The 22,464-nt window shown below is 43.9% G+C and overlaps 1 protein-coding gene across 2 annotated transcripts in view; it reads right to left on the bottom strand.

Moving 5' to 3' along the window:
- Positions 1 to 22,464, bottom strand: part of DIS3L2 (DIS3 like 3'-5' exoribonuclease 2) — a 180,281-nt gene that overhangs the window by 56,498 nt on the left and 101,319 nt on the right. For both annotated transcript variants that reach the window (XR_014616419.1, XM_084212427.1), the window contains exons 12-14: positions 15,711 to 15,823; positions 8,716 to 8,823; positions 5,049 to 5,282 (exon numbers count right to left, since the gene is read on the bottom strand). Coding sequence is in view for 1 of the 2 variants with exons in the window: in XM_084212427.1 (XP_084068553.1) it covers positions 5,049 to 5,282; positions 8,716 to 8,823; positions 15,711 to 15,823 (455 nt within the window). In the remaining variant the exon portion in view is untranslated. The remainder of the gene's footprint in view (positions 1 to 5,048; positions 5,283 to 8,715; positions 8,824 to 15,710; positions 15,824 to 22,464) is intronic.

Here is a 22,464-nt window from a genome sequence, read left to right as displayed (position 1 = left end):
AAGCAGGAAATATGACAAAACAATTTCCCATAATTATTTTCAGCAGTTGCTCATATTGGAAAATGTTAATAATGAGAGTAATTTATTTGTGGTGCTTGAGATTTACAATTAAACAGCATTAACAAGGACAGCTGTGTAAAAATCCATGTTTCTGTGCTATCCCATTAGCCACAACCAAATACAAAATTTCCCAACATACAGTGTCACAGGCAGTGTCCTTCCTCCTCCTCACTTTCCATGTGTGAGTGGCTTGAGTCAACTTCTCAAAGCTATTTGCACCAAGTAGGCAGACTAGGTTCTGAGGGCTTCAAAAACTATACAGAGCTGGCTACTAAATCCCAGATGTCACATACCTGGTGGTTTTGAGCTTGCATTCTGCACACATCTTGGTGTTTGGGACCTTTGTGCTTGTTTCCCTGTTTCCTGAAGCTCTATTAAATGCTCTCTTACTTTAGCAGTACCACCAGTCTTAAATAAACAAAGCTATTCTCAAAGATCACTGATTTCCTTATCCTCAGCAGCCATGGCACAAGACCATAGGTCTCCAGTGTGCTACAGAGCTACAACAATACAATTTTTACTACCTCAAAGTTACTCAAAACAATACAGACCCACAGGGAACAGCAACCCTTGCTCACATGACAAGACAATGGCATCATACACAAGCTAGGAGCAAGCAGAAGTGAGACCATTTCACTACCAATTCAACACTTAAATTCGTGTAACACTCTCATCTTTGTCATTTTTGTCCTTTTTTTCCTTCCCTTTCGCCACACACCTGCAAAGCTAAATGTCTGTTTTGCAGAAAACAAGGAGAGAAGCGATTCTAGCAAACAATTCAGTGCCATTAACCGGTACAATGCAAATGTACTTCGGATTGTTCTCACAAGGAACTTTGGTCAATGCTGGTGTTTTGAGTACCCAGGTGTAAATGTGCTGGTAAAGGTAGAATCACCGGCACGACAAAAGGAAATGCTTAGCTCACAGAGAGTTGTCATAGAGACAGATCAGCATCCCGGGGTATTCTCATTTTAAAAAGGCACAGAAATCCTTTTTAACCTGTCTTCCCGTAGGCATCTGTCCTCGTGATTCATTTCTAAACTGCTGAGGCCAAAAGAGAACCATTTATCAGCACGTCTCCTCTAGGCAGGCTGGAGCTAAGAAGCTTTTCTGCAAACTTGATGGTTTTTGTTGAAAGCAAGTTTCTATCTGATTCTCTGGCTAGTGTTTCTAAAAGCTGTGGGCTGGGGAAGTGATCCAGCTTCAAAGTAACCTGGCCAGGAAAAAAAATGGAAAGCTGTGAGTTATGCTCACTTTGCTTTTTAAACCAGGTCAGATCTCTGCTCCAATTTATAGACTGGCTACACCAGGAGCTGTGAGAGGACAGCAGAGGTGGCATTTCATGGTCCTGAGCAGGAAGGAGGTATGGGGGGGAAGACAATATCGTAAATACATGAATATTTTTTCTTAGTCACAGACAAGACTTCTTGCCTTTGCACCTAAAAGCTGCAGCTCTGAATGAAGGAAAAGAAATACATTAATATCTGTCTGTGTGGACAAAGTTCTATAAGCTTCTTAGCTGTTGAAGGTGCAAAGTCTTTAAATCTTTAAAACTCAGCTCAGCTGCTTTTTGGAACTAGGAAGCTGGCAGGCAGCACAGGAAACCATATTTTGGGAAACAGCCCCAGAAGGGGCCTATAGGGACAGCTGGATCCCTACAGAATGAGAGATGTGTGGCTCTGTTTGCAAACATGGTCCTCAGACTCAAGGTCCAATGCAGCAGGATTCCCTGTAATCCCAGCAGGATTCCCAGACCCCTGCAGAGGCGTGAGAGGAACTGGGGAGTGGGGGAAAGAGTGGGTCACAGGTATGTGGGTTAAAGTCATGGCCAGGATTAAACTAAAGGAAGAATTCAAAATTGCACAGCCCCACGAGACACACATATACTGACACTGAGCCCACAAATCCTAAGCTTTCCAGACTATGTACTATCTCTGTAATGTCTCACGGCCTTCTGTGTGACCCAGATATGTAATTCCTAAGTTATTAAAATATATATATATATATGTATATTCTTCATCCATTGAGCTATGGAGATTCCTACTTCTAAAATTGCTGCTAAAAGATAAAACTATGGGCAAGCAGATATTGCTCTCACATTAGGTCATAAAAATTCAGCAGTGACATTCAAAGAGGAAACATTCTTCTCATCCCAGCAGGACCAGCCTGACACTACCGGATCCTACTGGATCACGTGTCACGTCCAAGAAGCTCTCTGGCCAGCCAATATTTCTGCTGTTGTAAAGATATGATCATGAATGGCTTCATCTGGGAAATGTTCTTAGTTTTGGGGAATAAATCCTAAACTACATGGATACTACAGGACAGATCAATATCAGTCCAAAGAGAAAACTGAGGCAGACAGGGAGAGCACCAGCCCAAAGCCACATAGCGAGTGGCAAAGGAGGATGGGAGAGTCTTTCCCCCAGGATTTTCTTAATACCAACAGGAAGCACAGGAACATTTCACACTGAAAAATGGCAGGGTGGAAGTAAGCAATAAAAGTCATCACTATCCAATCAGGAGTTCCCCATGGCAGAACTCTTAAACATAACACAATGTATAGGAAGAGGGCTCACATCCCCTGGACAAAAAGGCACAGGAGTCATCTATGCTCAGCCACCCCCTCCCTTAAGACTGTGAGATGATCATTTCCTTCACTCACATATTTATTTGGAATCCGATAATTCATTGCCCCAAGCTTCCTGCTGGAGTTTGTCTTCCATTGTTCAGGATTTACATTACTCAACAGGAAATCAGTGAGAGGTCCAGTGATTAGAAAGGTGTGTTTCCCATTTGGACCCACCCTTGCTTGCTCACTTGGGGCTGGAAGTGGGACATGGCATACAGCTGTGCCCATGGGAACTCAGGGAATTGGGGACGCAAAAGTAGAGGAATTTGTCCCCTTTTATTAAACGACACAGATTGCTTTGTCCCACCATATGCCACTGGCCACATAGCCAAACCTGTTCCTCACACACTGTTCATACTCAGGCCTTGGAGCAACCACTTCCTCCATGGGCTGGGGAGGGTGTAGTTTATCAAAATAAAGCTATCAGGGCAGTACTTGACTCCACTAAGTGCGGTGAAAGTGTCCCTTGATCGAAAATACGCTTCCTTCTCAAAGACCATTACTTTGACATTCTTGCCAGGGGAGAGAGATCCTGCACAGTATAAAGTGCCATTTGTGACACATAACTCAGTTTATCATGATGGCTGGGAACTAGGCTGAGCAGGAATCAATGGCCTCTGGTGCCCTTAGCTGTGGCTTTTAATCCCAATCTCACAAATGATCCTCCAATATGTTCTCTTTAATGGCTCCTCTGTAGGAGCACAGAGCAAAACAAAACACAGCTAATCTTTTATGGGCTATCATTGGAACAGGATGCTTCCCTGGCCAAATCCTCCCATTGAAAATGTCACAGCTGGTTTAAAACATATTTCCCCTGAGGCTACTTTGATAACAGGTAACTCAACTCAGGGGCACACAGCTAGCAGTTAGCACTACACTGTAACAGTGACTTGGAAGGCAGCTGGTGACCTTTCTGGGCCACAGCTTCCAGTCACCATGGGCTCTTTTTCCAAGCCAGATACCTCCAAGGCTTCCCAGGCAGCTGATCTCGTGCAAAAGCTGTGATTTTTATGTTTCTCTAGCATTCAGGGTGTGCTTGGGAACAAAGGCGCAGTTTATTAGCCATTGTACACTACGCCTCAAAGAAGGAAGTCTCTAAGAAAACTTCAGAGTGGAAGTTTGATTTCCAAAAATAGTTTTCAAATTAATTTAGGGAGACCTTAAGCAAATATCCTTGCTCCAGGCTCACTTACGTGCGCTGAACCAGTCCTCCGAGACCTCCTACAACAGATGTAGGCAAGACAGCCCCAGACACTTCACTGCCTACAGCAGGAAGTTTATCCTAAAATAAAAACTCCTCTGCTGAAACTCAAGATACAAATTTGTCATTCTGTCCATCTTAGACATGGGGGAAAGCACATTGCCTCTTCTTCACAGCAGCTCCACCAGAATGTTGGGGAAGGTCACAGATTAGAGACACTTCTTGCTCCTGCTGCTCTGCAATGATTTCTCTAAAATTAGACTTTCCTGCAACTGGAGGCAACACTACAACGCTGAGTAAAATGGAAAGGTTGCAACATATGTCTTACATACAATAGTCCTGTTTACACCACTCCTAGCTTCTTTCTCAGCAATATCCTTACGTTGACTCACACTCTTTTTGCAAAATGAAACAATAGAGCTTCCTTATATTAAAAGATTATTTTGTCTCCTGCTCAGGAAGACCACTGGGTTCTACAAATTACTGGAACCGCCTATCCAAAAAAAACAATCAGAAGCCACCTCACAGCAGCTGAACATCATGCAAAAGTATTTTTTGCTGTGATAGCCTAAAATACCTGGATCTCCTTGTAAAATAGAAATGACACATACCACTACTGATACATGATTATTTAAATCACCCCAGACAGAAAACCTCCTCACTAGCATTTTTTCCTCTGAAACACACCCAATCCTTACAAGTATTAGCTTAGATAACATTTAGCCATTTTCCCAGCACAGAGGACTGCTATGAAAGCTGTGGAAAACAAGAATATTGCAAGCACAGAAAGAAATGTGGAGGATGAACCTTTCCCAGTGAAATGTGCCCTAATATCTGAACTACATGATAATGAACGACACTGTCATGATTTGTTTCACAGTATGAATTACTTACCCAGTCCAATAGGGTTTTAGGATTTTGAAAAATGTTGGAAAATGGATCACTCCTTAAAAACCAGGGATTTTTTTCTTTTCATCCTACTTACTGCTTATGGTACATAATTTGTTGCTGCTCTTAAGACAACATTGGCACTCAAATCTGCCTTTTTATTCCAGCCTTGATTTTACTCTTCAAGGTTTTAGACTGGCCAGAAAATCCTTAGAGAGTAGAGGTGAAATTGCTTTGGTGAAGCCTGAAGGGGCTGGACTCACTCACCTGGTCTAAGTGCAGGGCACCCTCGGTGAAGCGCTGCTTGCGCAGGCGCTGCGCAACTCGATGCAGGTTCAGCACAGCCTCCTGGATCTCGGCTATCGAGTGCTGGGGTGAGACAGGGGGGAGCTCTTCAGGTGACAACACCTTCCCAGGGCTGTCAATCATGCTCTGTGCATGGTCGTAGCTGAGCTTCACGCAGGAGCAGATGACCGTCCTCCCAAACCACTCATCAAGGATCTGCAAAATTGCCAAGGGGAAATTGATCTGAGGACTCTGCACAAAAGCTTGGGAAGCTGTACAAACACTGGGAGGAATGACAGCAGACTTCCCCACTACCTGTGATCTCTGAGTGAACATCTTGTCCTACTGAGACCTTCAGGCCTTTTGCCCATGCAGATTCTCTAGCATCTAGTAACATGTACATGCAAGTAACAGGTAACACTGTATTGTGCATGTACATAGGAGACTGGTTGGATCTCCCTCCTCTACCTGACTTTGCCCCTCCACAGAGTTCCAAGAGCTACAGACCATCTGGGAGCTGAACCCAGTCTGTTGACTCACAGGTTACAGGAGTGACAATAGGCAGATACACACATGCCAGAGAGGTTCTCCTGCCTAAAACAGAGCAGAATGAGTTAAAGTCTGGCCACCAGGGCACGAGGGGCTGGCCTTAAAATCCTATTTTCAGGTGTGCTGCAGGAACCGCAACGTCTGACTAGCGTTTGTGAAAGTGCCTGAGCAGGACTTTGGTGGAAGACTTCTGCAGGACTGGGAGGAGAGATGGACAGCCACTGACCCCTCGCTTCTCTGATCACGACCACGGTTCTCGGTCCAAACTCAAGCCAGGAACCTTTCTGGGCTTCCAAACTACTTTGGAATTGAGAGAAAAATATTCAATAAACCGCTTATAAAAATATTTTATTTTAAACCAGAAACCACTCCCATTTTGAACTCCCTGAAAGAATACCAGTGTAAAAGAAGAAATTCAGAATTATTTCCTAAAGCAGACAGGAAAACCTATTTTCAGCAGAGATATATAAGAGAATCAATCTAACAGCTCATCAAGGCAGTGATAAAGTGCTGAGGGACAAGGGCAGAAGGATTTTCACAAAAGTAAACAGCATTGGCATGAGAGCTCTGGAGACAGATACCGTTTGTGATAAACCATTCAAAGCACAAGTGCTCAGAGAATGATTGAAGAATTGTAATTCAGCCTTAGCTGCCAGTGCCACCTTACCCCTTCATCAGCCCAACAGGACAAGGTGAATTTTGCAAGTGACAGTGTCCAGGGAGAAGGGCGAGCTCTCTATGACAGCCTCGTCAAGGACACTGCTTCAGAGACAAACCTTCCTCTTAATTGGAAGGGACTGATTCCCAAAATACCTTTGCTGCCTCCTTCCCTAATGCATCACAGATGTGCTGTATAACTCAGCAACTCAGAGCTCTGAAAGTCACAGGGCTTTTAAGGTTATTTCTACTTTGAAAGCGCTTTAATAGCAGAGATGCAGCAAGTAGCATCTTGCAATGTAAAGTGCTCTGATCATCAGTTCATGGTTATTCCCTGTGTCTCTTCCTCTGTGCTGTAGAGAAAGAAAGGAAGAGAAAGCCACAAAGCTGGACAGAGATGATGTGACAGTGGTGAGTGGTGGCAGCAGCTGCTCTGTGTTCTGCTGCATCTGTTCAATGCAGTTCAGCTTCTTGTGGTGATGGGGGATGCCTGTCCAGTAGGTCAGCAGCCCCTGCTTTGGAAACCCCACCAGAGAAATGGGCAAGCTCCCATGGGCTGGCCCATGTACCATGGCTGAGCGATGGGCAAGGCACAGTGGAGGAGCAACATTTGGAGGTTGCGAGCTGAGACCTAGAGATTACAATGAGTAGCCCACAAGATCAGTCTGCAAAGTTTCCACCATCACAGCAAACCTGGTGCACCCAGAGTCCACACAGAGCACCAGCATCTAAAGGATTTCTAAAGTTATGATAAGGTTTCCCCAGTTCTGCCTGCTTTTGAGAAAAACCCCATCATCCTGAGCAACATCCTGTCCTCACTGTCAGTGCTCTCAGGACTCTCCACCAACAGCTGAGGTTCAAGGGCTGTGTTGGGGCCTTTGACTCACCTCCCTTTCACCCAGCAGAGCATGGGGGAGCATGTGATCCTCTTTGCACTGAGATACAGGTATACTAACACCTAGAAATACCAGCTTTTAGAAGAATGCCCTCCTGGGCAAAAGCCCTACAATCACTTTTCCTCTTGGAAAGAATAAATTCTTCTCCAGCCTGACATCCTGACATCCACATCAAGTGACTTCGAGTAAGACTGTAACCCTGAAAGGCCCTGTAGGAGAAACCAGTTTGCTGAGAGAGCCACAGGCAGTCTGCTCTCCCAAGGCCAGCATGGCCACAGCCCAGACCACTCCAGAGGTCTGCTCCCTGAGCTGAATGCTACAGCTCCTCTATTTTCTCACTGGGCAGACAGGGTTGGACTGAGCACTGCTTGCAACACAACAGATATATCATATGGGATGAGAGATAAGAAGTAATTAAAGGCTTATTTTAACTAAGACCTGACTTTTAGCTGTTCAAAGACAACTCAGAGTCAATAAAAGGGCTACCTAGTAGCTGCTCTTAGAAGGTCTCATGAGCAATCATGCTGTTACTATAGGAAGGGAAACACTGAAACACTTTTCACAGCAGACAAATACAACCCACCTCTGTGCCAGAGCAGGGACTCACTGCAGAAATACAGAATCAGGACTGCAACTGTATTTTGCTAAAGCACAAAGATAGATTCAGCATCCTTTAGAGCAGCTGGGACAATAATAAGGAGGTGAGTCTTTGTGGAAATTACTAAATTGGCACAAGAACTACTGTCTACACAAAGAGTTGTATATGTAACAACAACGGTTTTAAAAAAACCTCTTGAGTACAAAAAGTGCATTTTGCATAGACTAAGGATTGCTCTGGTACTGCCAGTCTTTAGCCCTCCCTGATTAGTAAGGGGACTCTGTGATCACCAAAGAGGAGGTTCTAGGGTAACAAAGAGTGTGGGAGAGAAACTGGGAGAGAAATGAAGACCTGGGGAGTGGTGGCAGGCAGCTGAAGGCAGCTCAGTGCACCAAGAGACAGCCTCGACAACTGTTCCCTGGAAATAACACATGCAGAGAGGATGGAGCCATGCCTTTGCTGAAGGGCTATCATGCTTTATTTGGATTGATGTAATTTGCAGCTCTGAAGAGAATTAAACAGTCTGTTTAGCAGAGAGGCCACAGAGGCACAGTGCAGCATCCGCCGCACTGCACAACTGCCTGCGAGCTCCAGGCAGGCCTGCAGTCAGGGGCACATCTCATCCCACCCAAAGCATTAGCTCTGAATTGCTACTGGAGATAAGACATTAAATGGTTGGGTGACCTGGCAGGGAGCAGGACATTTGCCATTCCTGAGATTCATACAAATATTCATCCTTTCCCAGCCATGTTGAGAGATTATTTCAGTTAGAAATTCCACAGTATGTCTTCAGCAAGACAAGACACAGGGACAGTCCTACATCCTCCAGTATTGTTCACCTTTGCTATCCCCCTGAGTGTTGAGGGATGACATTTTTACCACTACAAAAGTAGGGGCTGGCCACGAGGGAGGACTGATTAGCAGGATGACTGCCTGCTGCCTAAGGTACCTTGCCTTCCGGAGTCAATTTCCAAATCACAGAGAACGTCAGTCTGTCTTGCATGGGATTGAGACTGCAGAGCTCCTCACAGAGCAGCCTGGGAAGCATTGGGATCACCTGCAAGAGAAGAGAGCTTGGTAAGACACAAGCTTTTGGTGTGGACAAGCTTCCCTGACCAGTTGGTAAAGAGAAAATATGGAAAATATCTTAAGCTGTCAGCATCACATTCTCTGTGGCAGGAGTGGCCACGTCACAGCTCTGGGATGCATCACCCATGCCAGAGCTGTATCACATGGCAGACAGCGTGCTGGCAGGGAATGAGGAAGTAAACCAAATTCTCTGAAATGAGAGGATTTCAGGCATGGCTAAGGCCACCAACATCCACACCAGCCCCATCCCTCAATGAGACCAGAGGCAGTTTTAAGTCTTCAACCTGGGAATCATTCCCAGTGCTCCCCTCTCTAGAATGGAGTAAGCACCCTGGAGTGATCTGCATCCTTGGTTATGCAAACACTTACACTGCAACTTTTAAGGTCACAAAGTTTGCTCTGTTCTCCACTTCTCTGCCACTGCCGCTTTGGCACTGGGAAGAATGAGGAAGGGCACATCCGGAAATTTAACGTTGGAGAAACATGGTCCTGGCAGTCAGGAGCTGAAGAGGCTGGATTGGGAAACTGTGTTTCTTGCTTTCCCACTGAATGAATACCATGTAACCAAGCAGTAAATGCAAGTCTGCTCTCGGCAAAGCATAAATGAAACTTCTCCCATGCAATACAGGAGCTGTGCTTGGCTTCAATAAAGACTGAACCATGCTTTACAGCACAGACAGGAACTTGTAGATGCAGATGAGATAAACAAAAGTACCTGTATTATGACTATTTATCATGCTATCTGCAAATAGAGAACAATTACTTTATTATACTCGAAATTTGAACAAAATATCAGCCAGCATAAATTTCTGCAGGATTTTTTAACTCATGTCCTAATTCCTTACAACTAATCAATATTTCTGCTGCTGAACATTGAATTACCAAATTCCAAATTACTCACCTGACTACACCAACAAAGCTAAAGCTTTTGAGCATATTCATGCTAGAGCAAACCTGAGTAGCTCCAAGTGTTTCCACCATCCCTGAGTTATTTCCTAAGTGGTCTGTATTAAAGATAATCTTTAGCAGCTGCTTAATGAAGCAAAACTCATTATTTGAGTTTCACTTCTGACTTCCCTTCTCACTATTTACCTTTGTGAAGAAGCAATAACTGCCCTCAAAAAACCACTACATTACTCCTCTAATTTATTTTGAGTAGCAACATGGAATGGTGCTTTTCAGAAAAACAGAGAGAAATGCTCTACTTGTGTGTCATAAGGTAATTTAGCTATTTAATTTAGTTTCCGTTTTGACTGCTCAGTGTGCCAGCCTGTAAACACAGGACCAGCAGGAAACTGACTGGCATACAAATCCCAGCTCTTCCAAACTCTGACACCTATTTAGTGACTTCACAGATAACTTTTTCTAACTTGAGACAGGAGAACCACTGTTTTTCAAAACAGTATGAAAAAACAGCGTCAGGTGCCCATTTTCTCCTCAGGTGCACACACTTTACACTTACCTTTTGCTCTGAAGGAAAGACTTAAAATATTTAATCATAGTTGTGGTTTGGCAGCAGAAAATGACTATAAATCCCTTCTAACTGTGGTGCACACTAGTGCCAAAAGGTTAACTGTATGGTCTGGGGCTCTCAGGGAGTCACACCATGAATCAGCAGCCCTGGTTCTCCTGGAAGGTCACAAGGGCACAGCCTATGATAAGCTGTTTCCCGCAACACAAAGCCACCAACTCTGTTTTTGCAGTTGCGAGCAGAAGGTTAACAATACTGCTACATTCATAACTCACTGCCCTGGTACGTGAGCTGGCCCATGCTGCCTGCAAGGACCCACAAGGGTATAAATTCAGTGCAAGTGATGCCAACCCATATCAGAAAAGAGAGAAAATAGTTTTATAGACTCTCAGAAATCCCCGCCTGCCCAAGATCACCCATGACCACCTTAAGACCCTGAAGTTCAGGTCACAGTGAACAAAGTGCTAGTAATTTAATAAAAGCTCCCATGCCCTTTCCCACACAAATTAAAAGCTGCTTTTCTCTCTCTCCCCAGCTCTGATAATCTGATAATGGTCTGTACTTACTGAATATTTGTGTGCCTTTGCACATCCTCTTTCCCTTCACATCTCCTGGAGCAATACCAGTTTGCTAGAAAAATGCCTGCATGGAACACAAAAAGCCCATGCTCGCTTTAAGTGTACTTGAGCAGGATTAATATCCGATTCAAGAGGCTGTAATTCAATGGAAGGGCCTTCAATGATGTGAAACACAAGCAAAGCTTTAACTCAGATCATAATTACAGCACGAAACACTCACCAAGCAATTAGCTGTAACAAATCTACTGTTAGGGAAGCATCAGCCTGTGTTACCTTTCTTTTACAGGAGAGAAACTTTAGGTGAAGTAACTTAACCTAAGCCATGGAGGAAGTCTCATGGGAGAGTAAGAATGCAATCAACCTTTTCCTGGGCTCAGCAAACACATACATAACATAACCTAACCTTGCACTCAAGGTATTTCAATTTATTCCACCTTAATGAATTAAAAGAAACCTGTTTCCAACAGCACAACAGTCTTGGCTGACTTCCTCCTGCTTTAACATCACGATTCCTCTTCACCCTCTACATGGAGTATAAACCTACTGTCACAAGGCACAGCAGTTTAGGTTATAAATATACATTTCCTTTTTCCTTAACATGATATGGTTGCAGCCTGAAAGGATTCCCAGTAATTGCAAGCCCAGCATTTAATATACAAAGATGTCACAATTGTGTCACACTCAGAGAGCGAGACATCCCAGGAGTGATCCCAGGGGCTGCCCAGAGGAACTCTGGCAACAGGATTATCTCCATCTCTTTCTGACAGAGACACGGAATGAGAGATTTCCCTAAGCACATCTTTAATGTCCAGATTTGCAAAATATCAGAGTTGTGTAGAATTGCCTCGAATAATCCAGAGGTTGCCCGGCACCTTTTTAATGCTCTGCCCTTCCCGTGACTGTCTGCCAAGAGGCAGCAGTGTCTGCCAGCTGTCCTGTGGAGTGCCAGGGCACGCAGGAATCCAGCCAGTGAAATGCTGCTGAGGGATAGCACCTCCAGTGGGAAGTGGTTTCCTTGGCAAATTGCTATGGATGTGCCTATGTTGGGGATCACATCATTCAGCTTGATTTTACTGCAGATGGAAATCAAGTCACCTGGGCTTATATAGGGGTCATAAACTTGGAATAAAGGGTTTATAAATGTAGCTGAATCTAGAAATGCAGTTGGAGAGGCCCAGCAGGGCTAGGCAAAAAAATTTTACAATGTAAAAAAGGAGCAACACTCCCCAGGAAATCCTTTCTAATGAATATGTCATAGAAACCAGGGCTTGGGTGGTGAGAGCTTGTCTGGTTTTAATCCCCCTCTATCCGTCAGGCTAATAAAAGACATCATCTCTCCCCACAAGCCTTGCAGTGCCCAAGAGATACTGGAAAGGGCACTTCTTTCAGTGGAAGGTTGATATTAATGCTGGCAGCTGCAGATCTGCATTTCAAATAAAACCACAGACAGAGGATTTCTCTCTCCCTATTTCCAAGTCCTAAATGCAAAATCTTCAGCACTACCCTTTGGACTCAGTTGTCCAGCATGGCCTGACAGCCTGCTCCATGCTATTGCTTCTCCCTGCAGGCAGCCCCACATCCCAGAAAGCCAAAGCAATGGCACCACTGGAAAACCAAAGTGAGAGAGGGCACTTCTGGGGCTGGGAGGGGTCCTACACACCATCATGATGGCATGATAAAACAGATGGACCTGTGACCATGGCTGGTCACACTGCTTAGCAGCTGGCTCCTCAGCAGGGGAAGATCCAAACCCCTGCTTGTGAGAACCCTGGGGTTTGGTTTGTTTTGTTTTGTCTCTTCAACTAATAAAGTGCTTCCAGAAACCAAATGTGAGTTTCCAGTCTCAGACTCATTCCCAGGGAACTGGGCAGGGGAGAGAGCGAGCACATGCATGCTGAGATGACAAAAGTTCTTGCTCCCTATAAAATCAGAAACATCTGCTGCAGCCAGGAGTAACTCACTGGCCAGGTTCAGAGCTGGTTAGCCCAGAGCAGCTCTGATCAGAGCAGGTCTGATCAGACTCACTGCAGCATCTTTTCAAGGAACAGAAGGGGACAACTGGTCAGCCAACCAAAGGAAAAAGGAACAAACCCTGGTCGAGCATAATCCCCTACCTTCACAAAGTTACATGAGCAGTTTTGCTCCCTTCAAACTTCATTCTGCTGGCATCCTGCTTTGACTGCCCCTTAATTCTTGGTTCAGGTTGGTTATGACCACCACTGACTCCCAAGGTGATCCTTCTCCCACAGTCAATCCAATGGAGAGGGATTGTATTAAACAAGATTTTCCACTAGAGCTGGTAGGAGAACACTGAAGTTCAACAGTGGGGTGGGCTCAGCAAATCTCTTGCTTGTACACTAAAAGTCACTCAAAGGAACTAGGCAATTTATTTATGAGCCAAGATTTCTCCTCAGGAGCTGTATCAACACTTCCATGAATTCAGAGTTTGAGCAACTCTTTGTTACTCAGTCTGAAATTATCAAAATATCAACACCCTGACAACCTGCTGGTGTCAAAAGTGAATGTCTTGAAGTCCTTGGACTCAACATGAAGACAGGCTTACAGTTCTATCTTTGATCTCCAGTGCAAAATAGGACCAGTAAAATATTATAGGGATTTATGGCTGAACTCTCACTCAAGCTGCTTCACACCTAAAATAACACTGTGAGATGTGCCAAAAAAGAGGAAACTGTTTAGGTTTTCTTGCTTCTTAAAACTTGATACATTCTTATTTCAAAAACTTTTGACTTGTATTAAATAGACCACTAGCAATTACACAATAACTCCCCTTCTGGTTCAGGAAAATTAAATATGTGGCTTTATTTAACTTCTTTTGGAGGATTAGCATGGTGCTAACCTCTCACAGAATCACAGCTGTCTTAGGAAACAGTTTCACCAAAGGAAAGCATATTTTCTACAAGAGTCATGCTACCATCTTGTTTCAGACAGCCTGCCTGTGTTCCTTTGCCCATCCCCTCGCTCCTTTTCATCTCTTGCAATTAAAATATTGAAAATTTCATCATCTAACCTAGTTTGTTGTCTTAAAATGTGTTTTCAGCAGGGCAGAAGTGAGGGTAAAACACCAATCCTGACTGCTGGGCCACAGGAGGTGAAGATGAATTGAAGATATGGGGCAGCAGGTAACTTATGCTGGCATTGCACAGCACTGGCAGCGCTGGAGGGAAAAGGCACTTTGAGAGAAAATTCAATTAGCTTCTGCATCCAACTAGATTTTCATGAAAAATGTCTCCTTTTTTTATAAAAATCTTCCTTCTTCCTTGACTAAAAGAATCACATGGCCCCAAACCACAGTGTTTTGACTTGGAAATACTGCCACAACATCCTCCTGGAGCACAGCTTTGCTGCCCGCAGTGACATCCCCCCTAGGCCAGCCCACACCTCCCATGATCCAGTCATCCATCAGAGGGGGAAGCCAAAGGCTGATCACTGGAGGATTGGGAAGGCTGCTGCCACAACGGCTGAGGTACACATTGCTTCCCACTTGAGAACAGCAAGCACAGGAACTGGGGTCTCTCAGCACAGAGCAACTGTGTGCTTTTGGTGTCACTGCCACTGACCTGGTAGGGACACTTGGGCATTGCTGTCACAGTGGCTCCACAGGGAGATGAAACCCACCAGACTCCCTGAGACCCCCAAAGCTGTGCCTTGCTGCTTCGACCCAAAGAAAGCTATGGAACAGCTGCTAAAGATTAACAGCTTGATATCAAACTATTAATTTGATTCCACTAGTGTAACAGGTAATCAAATTAATTATCATCCAGAAGTGAAGAGAGGACACAGGAAGCTACTGAAACAAGCATCATTACAAAAACCTTCCCAGATAACCCTGAAAACATCCAGGAAGGGAAGAATCACTCCTAATCCTGAGTACCAAGTAGGACATGTTTATTTATGATAGAAAAGATGTCCTGTCATTCCAGAAGGGGCTGTGGAGACAAGGACTTCAGCCTGACTGAATGGGAGTGTGGGGAGAGGCAGATAATCCTGCTCCATGAAACTGCTTCAGCACTCTTCTTCATGAGCTGATGCCCCAGGCCTGCACAGGACACTGACAGCCAAGTTTTCCAGCTTTCCTACACACACAGTGCCAGTGGTATCTGATGGGCTGTGAAGTGTTTCTTCACATTCAACTGAAAATGAGACAGCCACAGACAAAGCCTACACATTTCTTTTCCAACAATGTTAAACCTGAACCTGTTCATTTGTAAAGCTTAGAAGTCAACTTTAAACTTGAGCTTAACATTTGATTCTGATAAGCTAAAATCAGTATAATTTCAAACATCCTTGCATTCCATGATGAAGGAACACTATTCCTCCATTATTTGGGATATCCAGATAAAGTAAGAGTGTGAACCTTTTGTTTTACTTCAAGATGTATGTTTGTTTGCTTGTTTGTTTGTTTTACACCCTACTCTGACACAAATCCATTTCTCTGAAGGATTAGTTGGACTCTTACACCAAAGACAAGACAAAATCCTCCACATCTGCCAATCTGAAGCCCCCAAAAGCAAGGTAGAGGAGCCAGCTTGGGTGGGTCAGGCTTGGCTCAGGTCAGCACTGATCACAGTCAGAGGGTCACAAGCGGCTGCTCCACCCCAGCCTCTCTGTAAGCTCCAAGGTAGTGAGCAGCTATACCAGCTTCTGTGTTTCCATCAACTTATTCATTTTTGGAGATGTCCTGCAATAACAGCCAGATTTTGGTTGTAAGCTTCTGAAAACAATTTATGAATTTATGGTAAATGGAAGGCACAGTCATCAGAAAGACAAAGGAAAAGCTGTCCTTACCTTCTGCACCAGATAGACACTGGTGGCCCTTTCACTTGCTACTTTATCCAGCGCTGTCTCTTCCAGTACAAAGTAGCTCACATCTGCGATGTGGACTCCCACTTCCAAGTTCCCTGGAATTGCACAAGGAATTCAGCAGGCTGTGAGTAGAAATGACCAGATGACATATTCAACCCTGACTCCTCTCCCCTCCCCTAACCTTTTTGCTTTACACTGAAATCTCATAAAAACAGTACTTCTTTCCACTTCTTCCACCTGGGATGAAAACCATGGTCTCTCAGGACACTCTCAAATTCACCACCACTGTGGCTACAACATACAAGTGAATAGAAGTGAATCCTCAAGTACGGAGGAAATGTGAAAACCCTCCAAAGCCATGTGGATAAATCTTTCCAGTTCGAGCCTGTAACAGTGAGTCCAGTCCCCATCCCTTTGCTGCCAGACCACACATGAAAGACAGACGGAACCCCACCTGACAAGCACACAGGCAGTGCAGGATCCCATTTCCCTGGTATGGAGCAGGCAGTCCCACACGCTTTTGGGTTATCAGAACTGCACCAATCTGGTGGAGCCCAGTTTGCTGCTGGGGACATGGGAAGTCTTCAATTACTTTGGATCAGGCTATGCAGAAGTGCAGCTCTCCACTAGAAGAATATTTCCGCTGTTACCCTGCTTTTCCTTCAGATTTGGCCTTTTATCCTTTAATTAGAGTCCAGTATAAAACCATCTTAAGTCAAAGTTAGGCTGGAGAGGAGTACTACTGAGGTTTATCATGAGGTTTTGGCAGTAATTCGGATTTGGAAGTAGTGATCATCCTCAGCTTTGGAAGTAATTAGTACCTGGGTCCAAGAAATTCGGGTTTGCTAATCCTCAAAGCAGCCTATTGACCTTTGCTTTCTCTGGAAGGACTAGGCTGGATTTGAGGTGCTTATTTGTAGAATAGTTCTAAGTGCAGTGGGTTCCTAATTATAACACTTGGTTCTTCAGAGGAATTCACTAACCTCTTGGTATCTATAAATATTTTTCTTTCCTTATTTTTTTTTAAGAGACAAAGTAATAAGATCCCACACTGGTGACAATCCTGTTTATTTATACACCTTGCAAAGAACATTATCAAAGCCCTTCTCTCGAGTGTCACGTTTTTGAAGGATAAATGGTTCATAGCTGTTGTCATTAAGCAGTACATGTGCCTGTGTGCCCTTCTGATGGATACCAGAACAGGATTTCAGCAGAGTAGGAGTGGAAACAGATGAAGAGGAAGCATGAGAGGTTTCAGCCTCCTATTAGTGGGAGACACCCAGCGCACTGTGGCCCAGCTGGGAACTCAGGGAAATGAGCAGCAGCCCACCCTGCAGAGCTGCCTGACTTCATAACGATTTAACCTCATTAAGCCATGTTTGCACAGCACTGTGAGTACGTAAAGCATAACCTTGCTTTTTGAGCAGCCTTCGTGCACTCGACAGAGCACAGATGTAAAGGCAGCAGAAACACACACAGAAGGCAGGAGGGATGGGGTTTAGGTGTGGCCACATAACCTCCAGCCACTGGAAGGGCCTGCAGAGACTAAATATGATGGCAGCAGGGAGAGAGGGCAATAATCCCATCGCACACCAAGGGACAAATTCCACCACTTGTCAGGAAGCTGGGAGCAAAGACTGCAGATTAAATGGTTCACCTCAGAAAGCTGCCTACAGCTGTGTTGTGATATTATCACATGCCTTGAAAGCTGCTCTACATGGATTAGGCATCCAAGCCTGAAACTACTTAGACAGTAAGTCTTAGACCAACAGTTCAACCAACAAGTTTAATATTACACACACTCGAAGCCAACACACTCAGAAGGTAAAAAAATATTGAATACTTTGAAGTCAATATTGTAACGTATTGACCCTGCAGGCAAATATTGACTAAAGGAAAAGGAGAGGGGGTCATTACATCATGCCTTTAATCGCACTCTAATCCAATATGTGCACTGTTACATACATGAACTTTTTGTCCTCGATAGAAAATCGACAAACCTAAAAAGATCTCATTGCATGAGATAATAAAACATGGAGTCAGCCAACGAAAACACACTGAGCAGAGTTAAATTTCATTCAGGTTTCCCACCAGAGCTTCTAAAAGCCAGGGTCAGCGTGAGCCCCTTGCTTTTGAACTTTTAATGGAAATTCTATCTAAATATTTTCTTACATACATTGACATAATGCAAACTGGCAGCTCTCGGGTTTGTCTTGCTCATGTATGAATCACCCTACCTCCCTCACCCCCAAAATATTCAGACCAAGAGAACTTGAAGATACAGCACAGTGATCAACCAATCTGATTTCTCTCAAATCATTGCTTTTGAATGTGCTAGACAAAATACCAGCCTAAGCCTGCACAGAAATACCTGCCTGCCGCTCTCTCCCTGGTTTATTTGCTAATTAAAATGAAAGAGCATTGTGGATAGAGAAATACTATTCACTAGAATTCTGTTCCAGATCCACAAACTGTTTTTCTAGTCTCATTAATTTTTATGACAAAGTCACAAAAGGAACATTTCACACTGTAAGTCTCATGTTATTTCCCAAGGAAAAAAAAAAAAAGGAAAAAAGGAGAAAAAGTGGCCTGAAAAGGAAAGTGAATTTAACCAGGAGTCATGGAGTAAAAAAGACTTGTCAAAGAGATCAGAGGAAAGGGGTAGAGGGCGGACACCACATGGTCCACACACCACAGGCCACTACACATGGTCTACTTGACCTTCATTTTGTTGAAAAAAATGTACTTTTCCAGCAAAGAGAGGCTACAAACCTTGCCATGTAGTTCTCCATTGTGACAGGCTTTTTATATCCTACATTTCTTAGAGAAACAAGTACTTTTACAAACTACAGATTTTTTTCATCCCAAATTCTCTAACAGGGAACTTAAAGCTGCGCAACGACTCCTTATGCTAGGTATACACCACCAGTATAAGTTTAGGGTTTTTTAAAAGGAATTTACATAAAAATATACAGAAGATTAAGCTAGACACTTCAGATGCTGCTATTAAAGCAATAGCTGCAGGGAGCATCTATTGCAATGAAAAATGCTGAAGGCACTTGGATGGCTCCTTTAACTCAGGATCTCTGGGAGTCTTTCATTTAAAATCATTTCATCTGAAAGTGGATGAAAACTGTCGTGCCATTCAAACTCTACCACTGCAAAGCTGCTCTTGGGAGATGTTTAGCAACAGGGAATGCAGTTTAGAATCAAGCAAGGCGTGTTTTATTAAGCAGCTGAGCCCTGTAAGCTCCTCTCTGCAGCTACAGAGATGGAGACAAGAGCGTTGTCTGAAATCACACCCCAGCACTGCAACACCCAGTGAAGAGGCCCTTTGCAATGAGAAGCTCTTCTGAGATCTGCAAGCAGAAAGGGAAAGGGATGGGCACTCAGCCACCCAAACCCCTCTTGGGCCAATGCTCTGTGCCAGCAGGACAGGACTTGTCACCTTACTGCAAACAACACAGCTGTGATGCCACAGCTGAGAGGACAATTTCCTTTTCATTTACCACCACATGGCTGTGAGAATGGCAGAACAGAATGGAGCCGTGTCTCACCAACTCTCTGGAAACCTGGATCCCCTCTAGGAGCTCACCAAGTGACAGAGTCATGAAAGGCAGGTCTCCCCCAGCACAGTGGGCACGCAGTTGTTTTGGAGAAGGTTCAGCTCCTTGAGCTGAGGATCTGACTTGTTTGAACCCACCCCAAAATCTCTCGTGCGTCAGCATGATGCTAAAATCAAAGGAGAGCAGTGGCACCTTGCAGAAGAACAAAGAACAGCCTGTTTCTTTTTTTTTTCTGATGATCTCATTCTCTATGACAAAACAGCTCAGAGAACTTATTTCCTTCTTTACTGAAAAAAATTATAAACAAAAAGGGATTAGTAAGAAGGAGCTGGAAGAGAAGAAAAAGGCATTTTCAGCCTGTAAACGCTTCATAAGAACAGTCAACCCAGCAGGTCACGTCAAACACTTGCCCCTGGAATTAGAAAGTTGAGTTGAATGCATTTGAACAGTATGTGAGGGAACACACTGGAAGCAAATCCCACTTCTCTGTCTTCAGCAACCCTACTCAGTCATAGCACAAATTCAGAGATGAAGCAATTTCACTTCAAACCCTAGCATATGTGAATTTTAGGGCCATATAACTGAAAAACACAGCTCTTCAAGGATAAAACATCAGAAAGTATTTCTCTACCATGCAGACACACTTCCATTTATTTCCATCTCACCTTCAAGCATCATCGTTCTCAGGAGGGAAGTCAAACATGAGCAAATGTGTTAAGTCAACTTAAAATCAAATGCCAGGGTTTTTGGTATACACTGCTTCCCACACTGTCTTCACCCTTCAGTGAGACACAGAAGAGCTCAAAGCAAATTGCAAAGTGTTTGCTCTATCCAGAAAACAGCCAACTACCCACCTGCTGCCAGCAGTTCAAGGCAGTCCCAAGCTGTTCCCTGGTTAGACCAAACTCTTGCAGCAAATAATTACAGCTCTTTTCCATTCCACAGCCCTGGGGGTATCATGCTGCTGCTCTCTGCTAAGCAATATTCAGCACCTTGCAAAAGTATGAAAAACTTGCATAAAGAGAGAGAAATGAGGCCTTTAACCTACATGCACATTTTGGTGCTATTGGCAGTGCTACAGAAGATCAGGAGTTTTTATCAAGGGGAAGGACAGCGTCTGCCACAGAGGGTCACAGATACAGAGGGGACAGCCAGAGGGGCTGCAGACCATAAAGGGGTGGACATAAACCCAGTGTAAGTTGCACTGAAGCAGAAATTAGCACCAAGACTTGGAGAAGCTGCTGGAACCAGGAAGGGGCCATCACAGACCTTTAACACACACCTTTAAATGAATGACATGACCCAAATATTTCTGCTTCTCTTTGGCATGTGTATGAACACATACAGCTCAAGGGTTATAGAAGTGACCATCTTGGGATAGAGAGAGAAGGAAAGGGAGAAAAAAGAATGGCTGATTAGGAGAGAAGAGCACGTGGGAAAGTAAAGAAAAAGCAAGATGGAGAAGAGGAGAAGAAGAGTTTAATAAAAAATAAAAGTGGAACCATGGAAAAAGCAAGCTTTTTGTCTGCTCTTGAGTCTGAAGACAAAGGTGGTTGGCTTTAAATCACAGCTGAGGTTACTTTTCCACCAAAGGAAGCCAAGTTGTTGTTCAAAAAAACAGACAGTGTGTTTTACTTATTTTAAAATAACAAGGAAAATGCTTAAATTTTACTTGTGTGCCCTAGGGCCATTTTGCTTTTTGAAGACACAGTGCAACTGAGCATAAACCCATTAACTTGTTTACCAAGAAACCAAATTTTTTAAATTATCACATGATGGCCCTTTAGCCAACTGAAATGCAACTAATTGCACCCTTTTTTGGGCAAGTAATAGCTTTTTCCTTCTCCAGAGGTCTCTTCCTTGACATAACCTCACAAGACGACTCTGGCAAAAGGATCAGATCCTGCATCTTGAGAGCAGGACAAGTCCTCAGGGCACAGAGCAGCAACTTTTCCATCCAAACATTTCCATCCACTTAGTAAATGTTGCAACAACTTCAAAACTGAAAAAACTGTCTGGCCAAACAAACAACAAACACCTCTAAAGGGTAACAATCAAAAAAATGCTGCATGCTATCAAACCCTCTGCCACTTGTTTGTGTGAAAAATGCCCCTCAGAAACAACCCACTTCACCTACCAGTGACAGAGAGACTTAGGCCGTCAGGAACAGCCTGGCCAAGGTCTCAAGAAATTTCAACTCTTCTTTGAACTATGCTTGGTCACTTTTTTGGGCACCTGTAGCACCTGGAGAGGTGGCCAAGGTCAGACCCTTAACACTCACAGGGCACACTGTGGGAGGTGACACATGCACTGTGTCAGCATCAGGCTGCAGAGCGCTGCCCAGGTCTGGGCTTTTGCTTTGCTCCTAAAATCACAATGAAAACCTTCAATGTTCATCCTCTCCTTGAGGAGCCAGGCTGATGTAAAGATAATAAAAGCTGTGACTTTTCTTATTTAACTGCTGAAACTCAGGAGCTGGGAGATAGATCAAATCCCCAACATGAGCAGAACCGAGATCAGCCCCAGTTACTCCAAACTGAGATCACAAGAGAAGAAAGGAAAAACCCCAAAACATCTTTACGTGTTAACTCTCCCCATACTGAAAGTCTAGGCACTTCCTCAACTTCCACAGGCATCTGAGAAACTACTGACAGGAATGGCGACACTGCAAAGTGATGCTTTCAGCAGTTCTAAGAGAATCAAAAAATATTCCGAGTTTTCCACAAAAATAAACCACAACAGGGTATTTGTTACTTTCTTCTTTTCTTCTTTAAGTTAAAAGGTCAATGTTGGACATCATTGAGTCTAAAATCCAGAATAACATGATTCTTAAAGTACTGTTTTACTCTGGTCAGCTCTCTGACCTTCGGCCATTTTGGCCCTTACATCAACTGAATGTTACAGAGACAACTACAACGGTACAAACAAATTTGTGACTGGCTCTAGGTGAGGTCCAAAATAAAACTCATCTGTTCATTAAGTGTAGCAAAGGACAAGTGAAGATGAAAAGCAGAAATATTTTCTAGAGTTCTCCATGAGCCATCAGCAATCCTTAAAATAGTTTCAGAATTATGAGACTATATCTATTACTAAATTAAATTCTGGAAGCAGGTCTTTCATGTGAATTGCATAAAATTTTTGTCTGCAGCAGCTAATAAATTCAGCAATGT

Source organism: Fringilla coelebs (genome assembly GCF_963513975.1).
Source record: "Fringilla coelebs genome assembly, chromosome: 10".
Classification (NCBI taxonomy): domain Eukaryota; kingdom Metazoa; phylum Chordata; class Aves; order Passeriformes; family Fringillidae; genus Fringilla; species Fringilla coelebs.
This window is presented reverse-complemented; position numbering and strand designations above follow the sequence as displayed.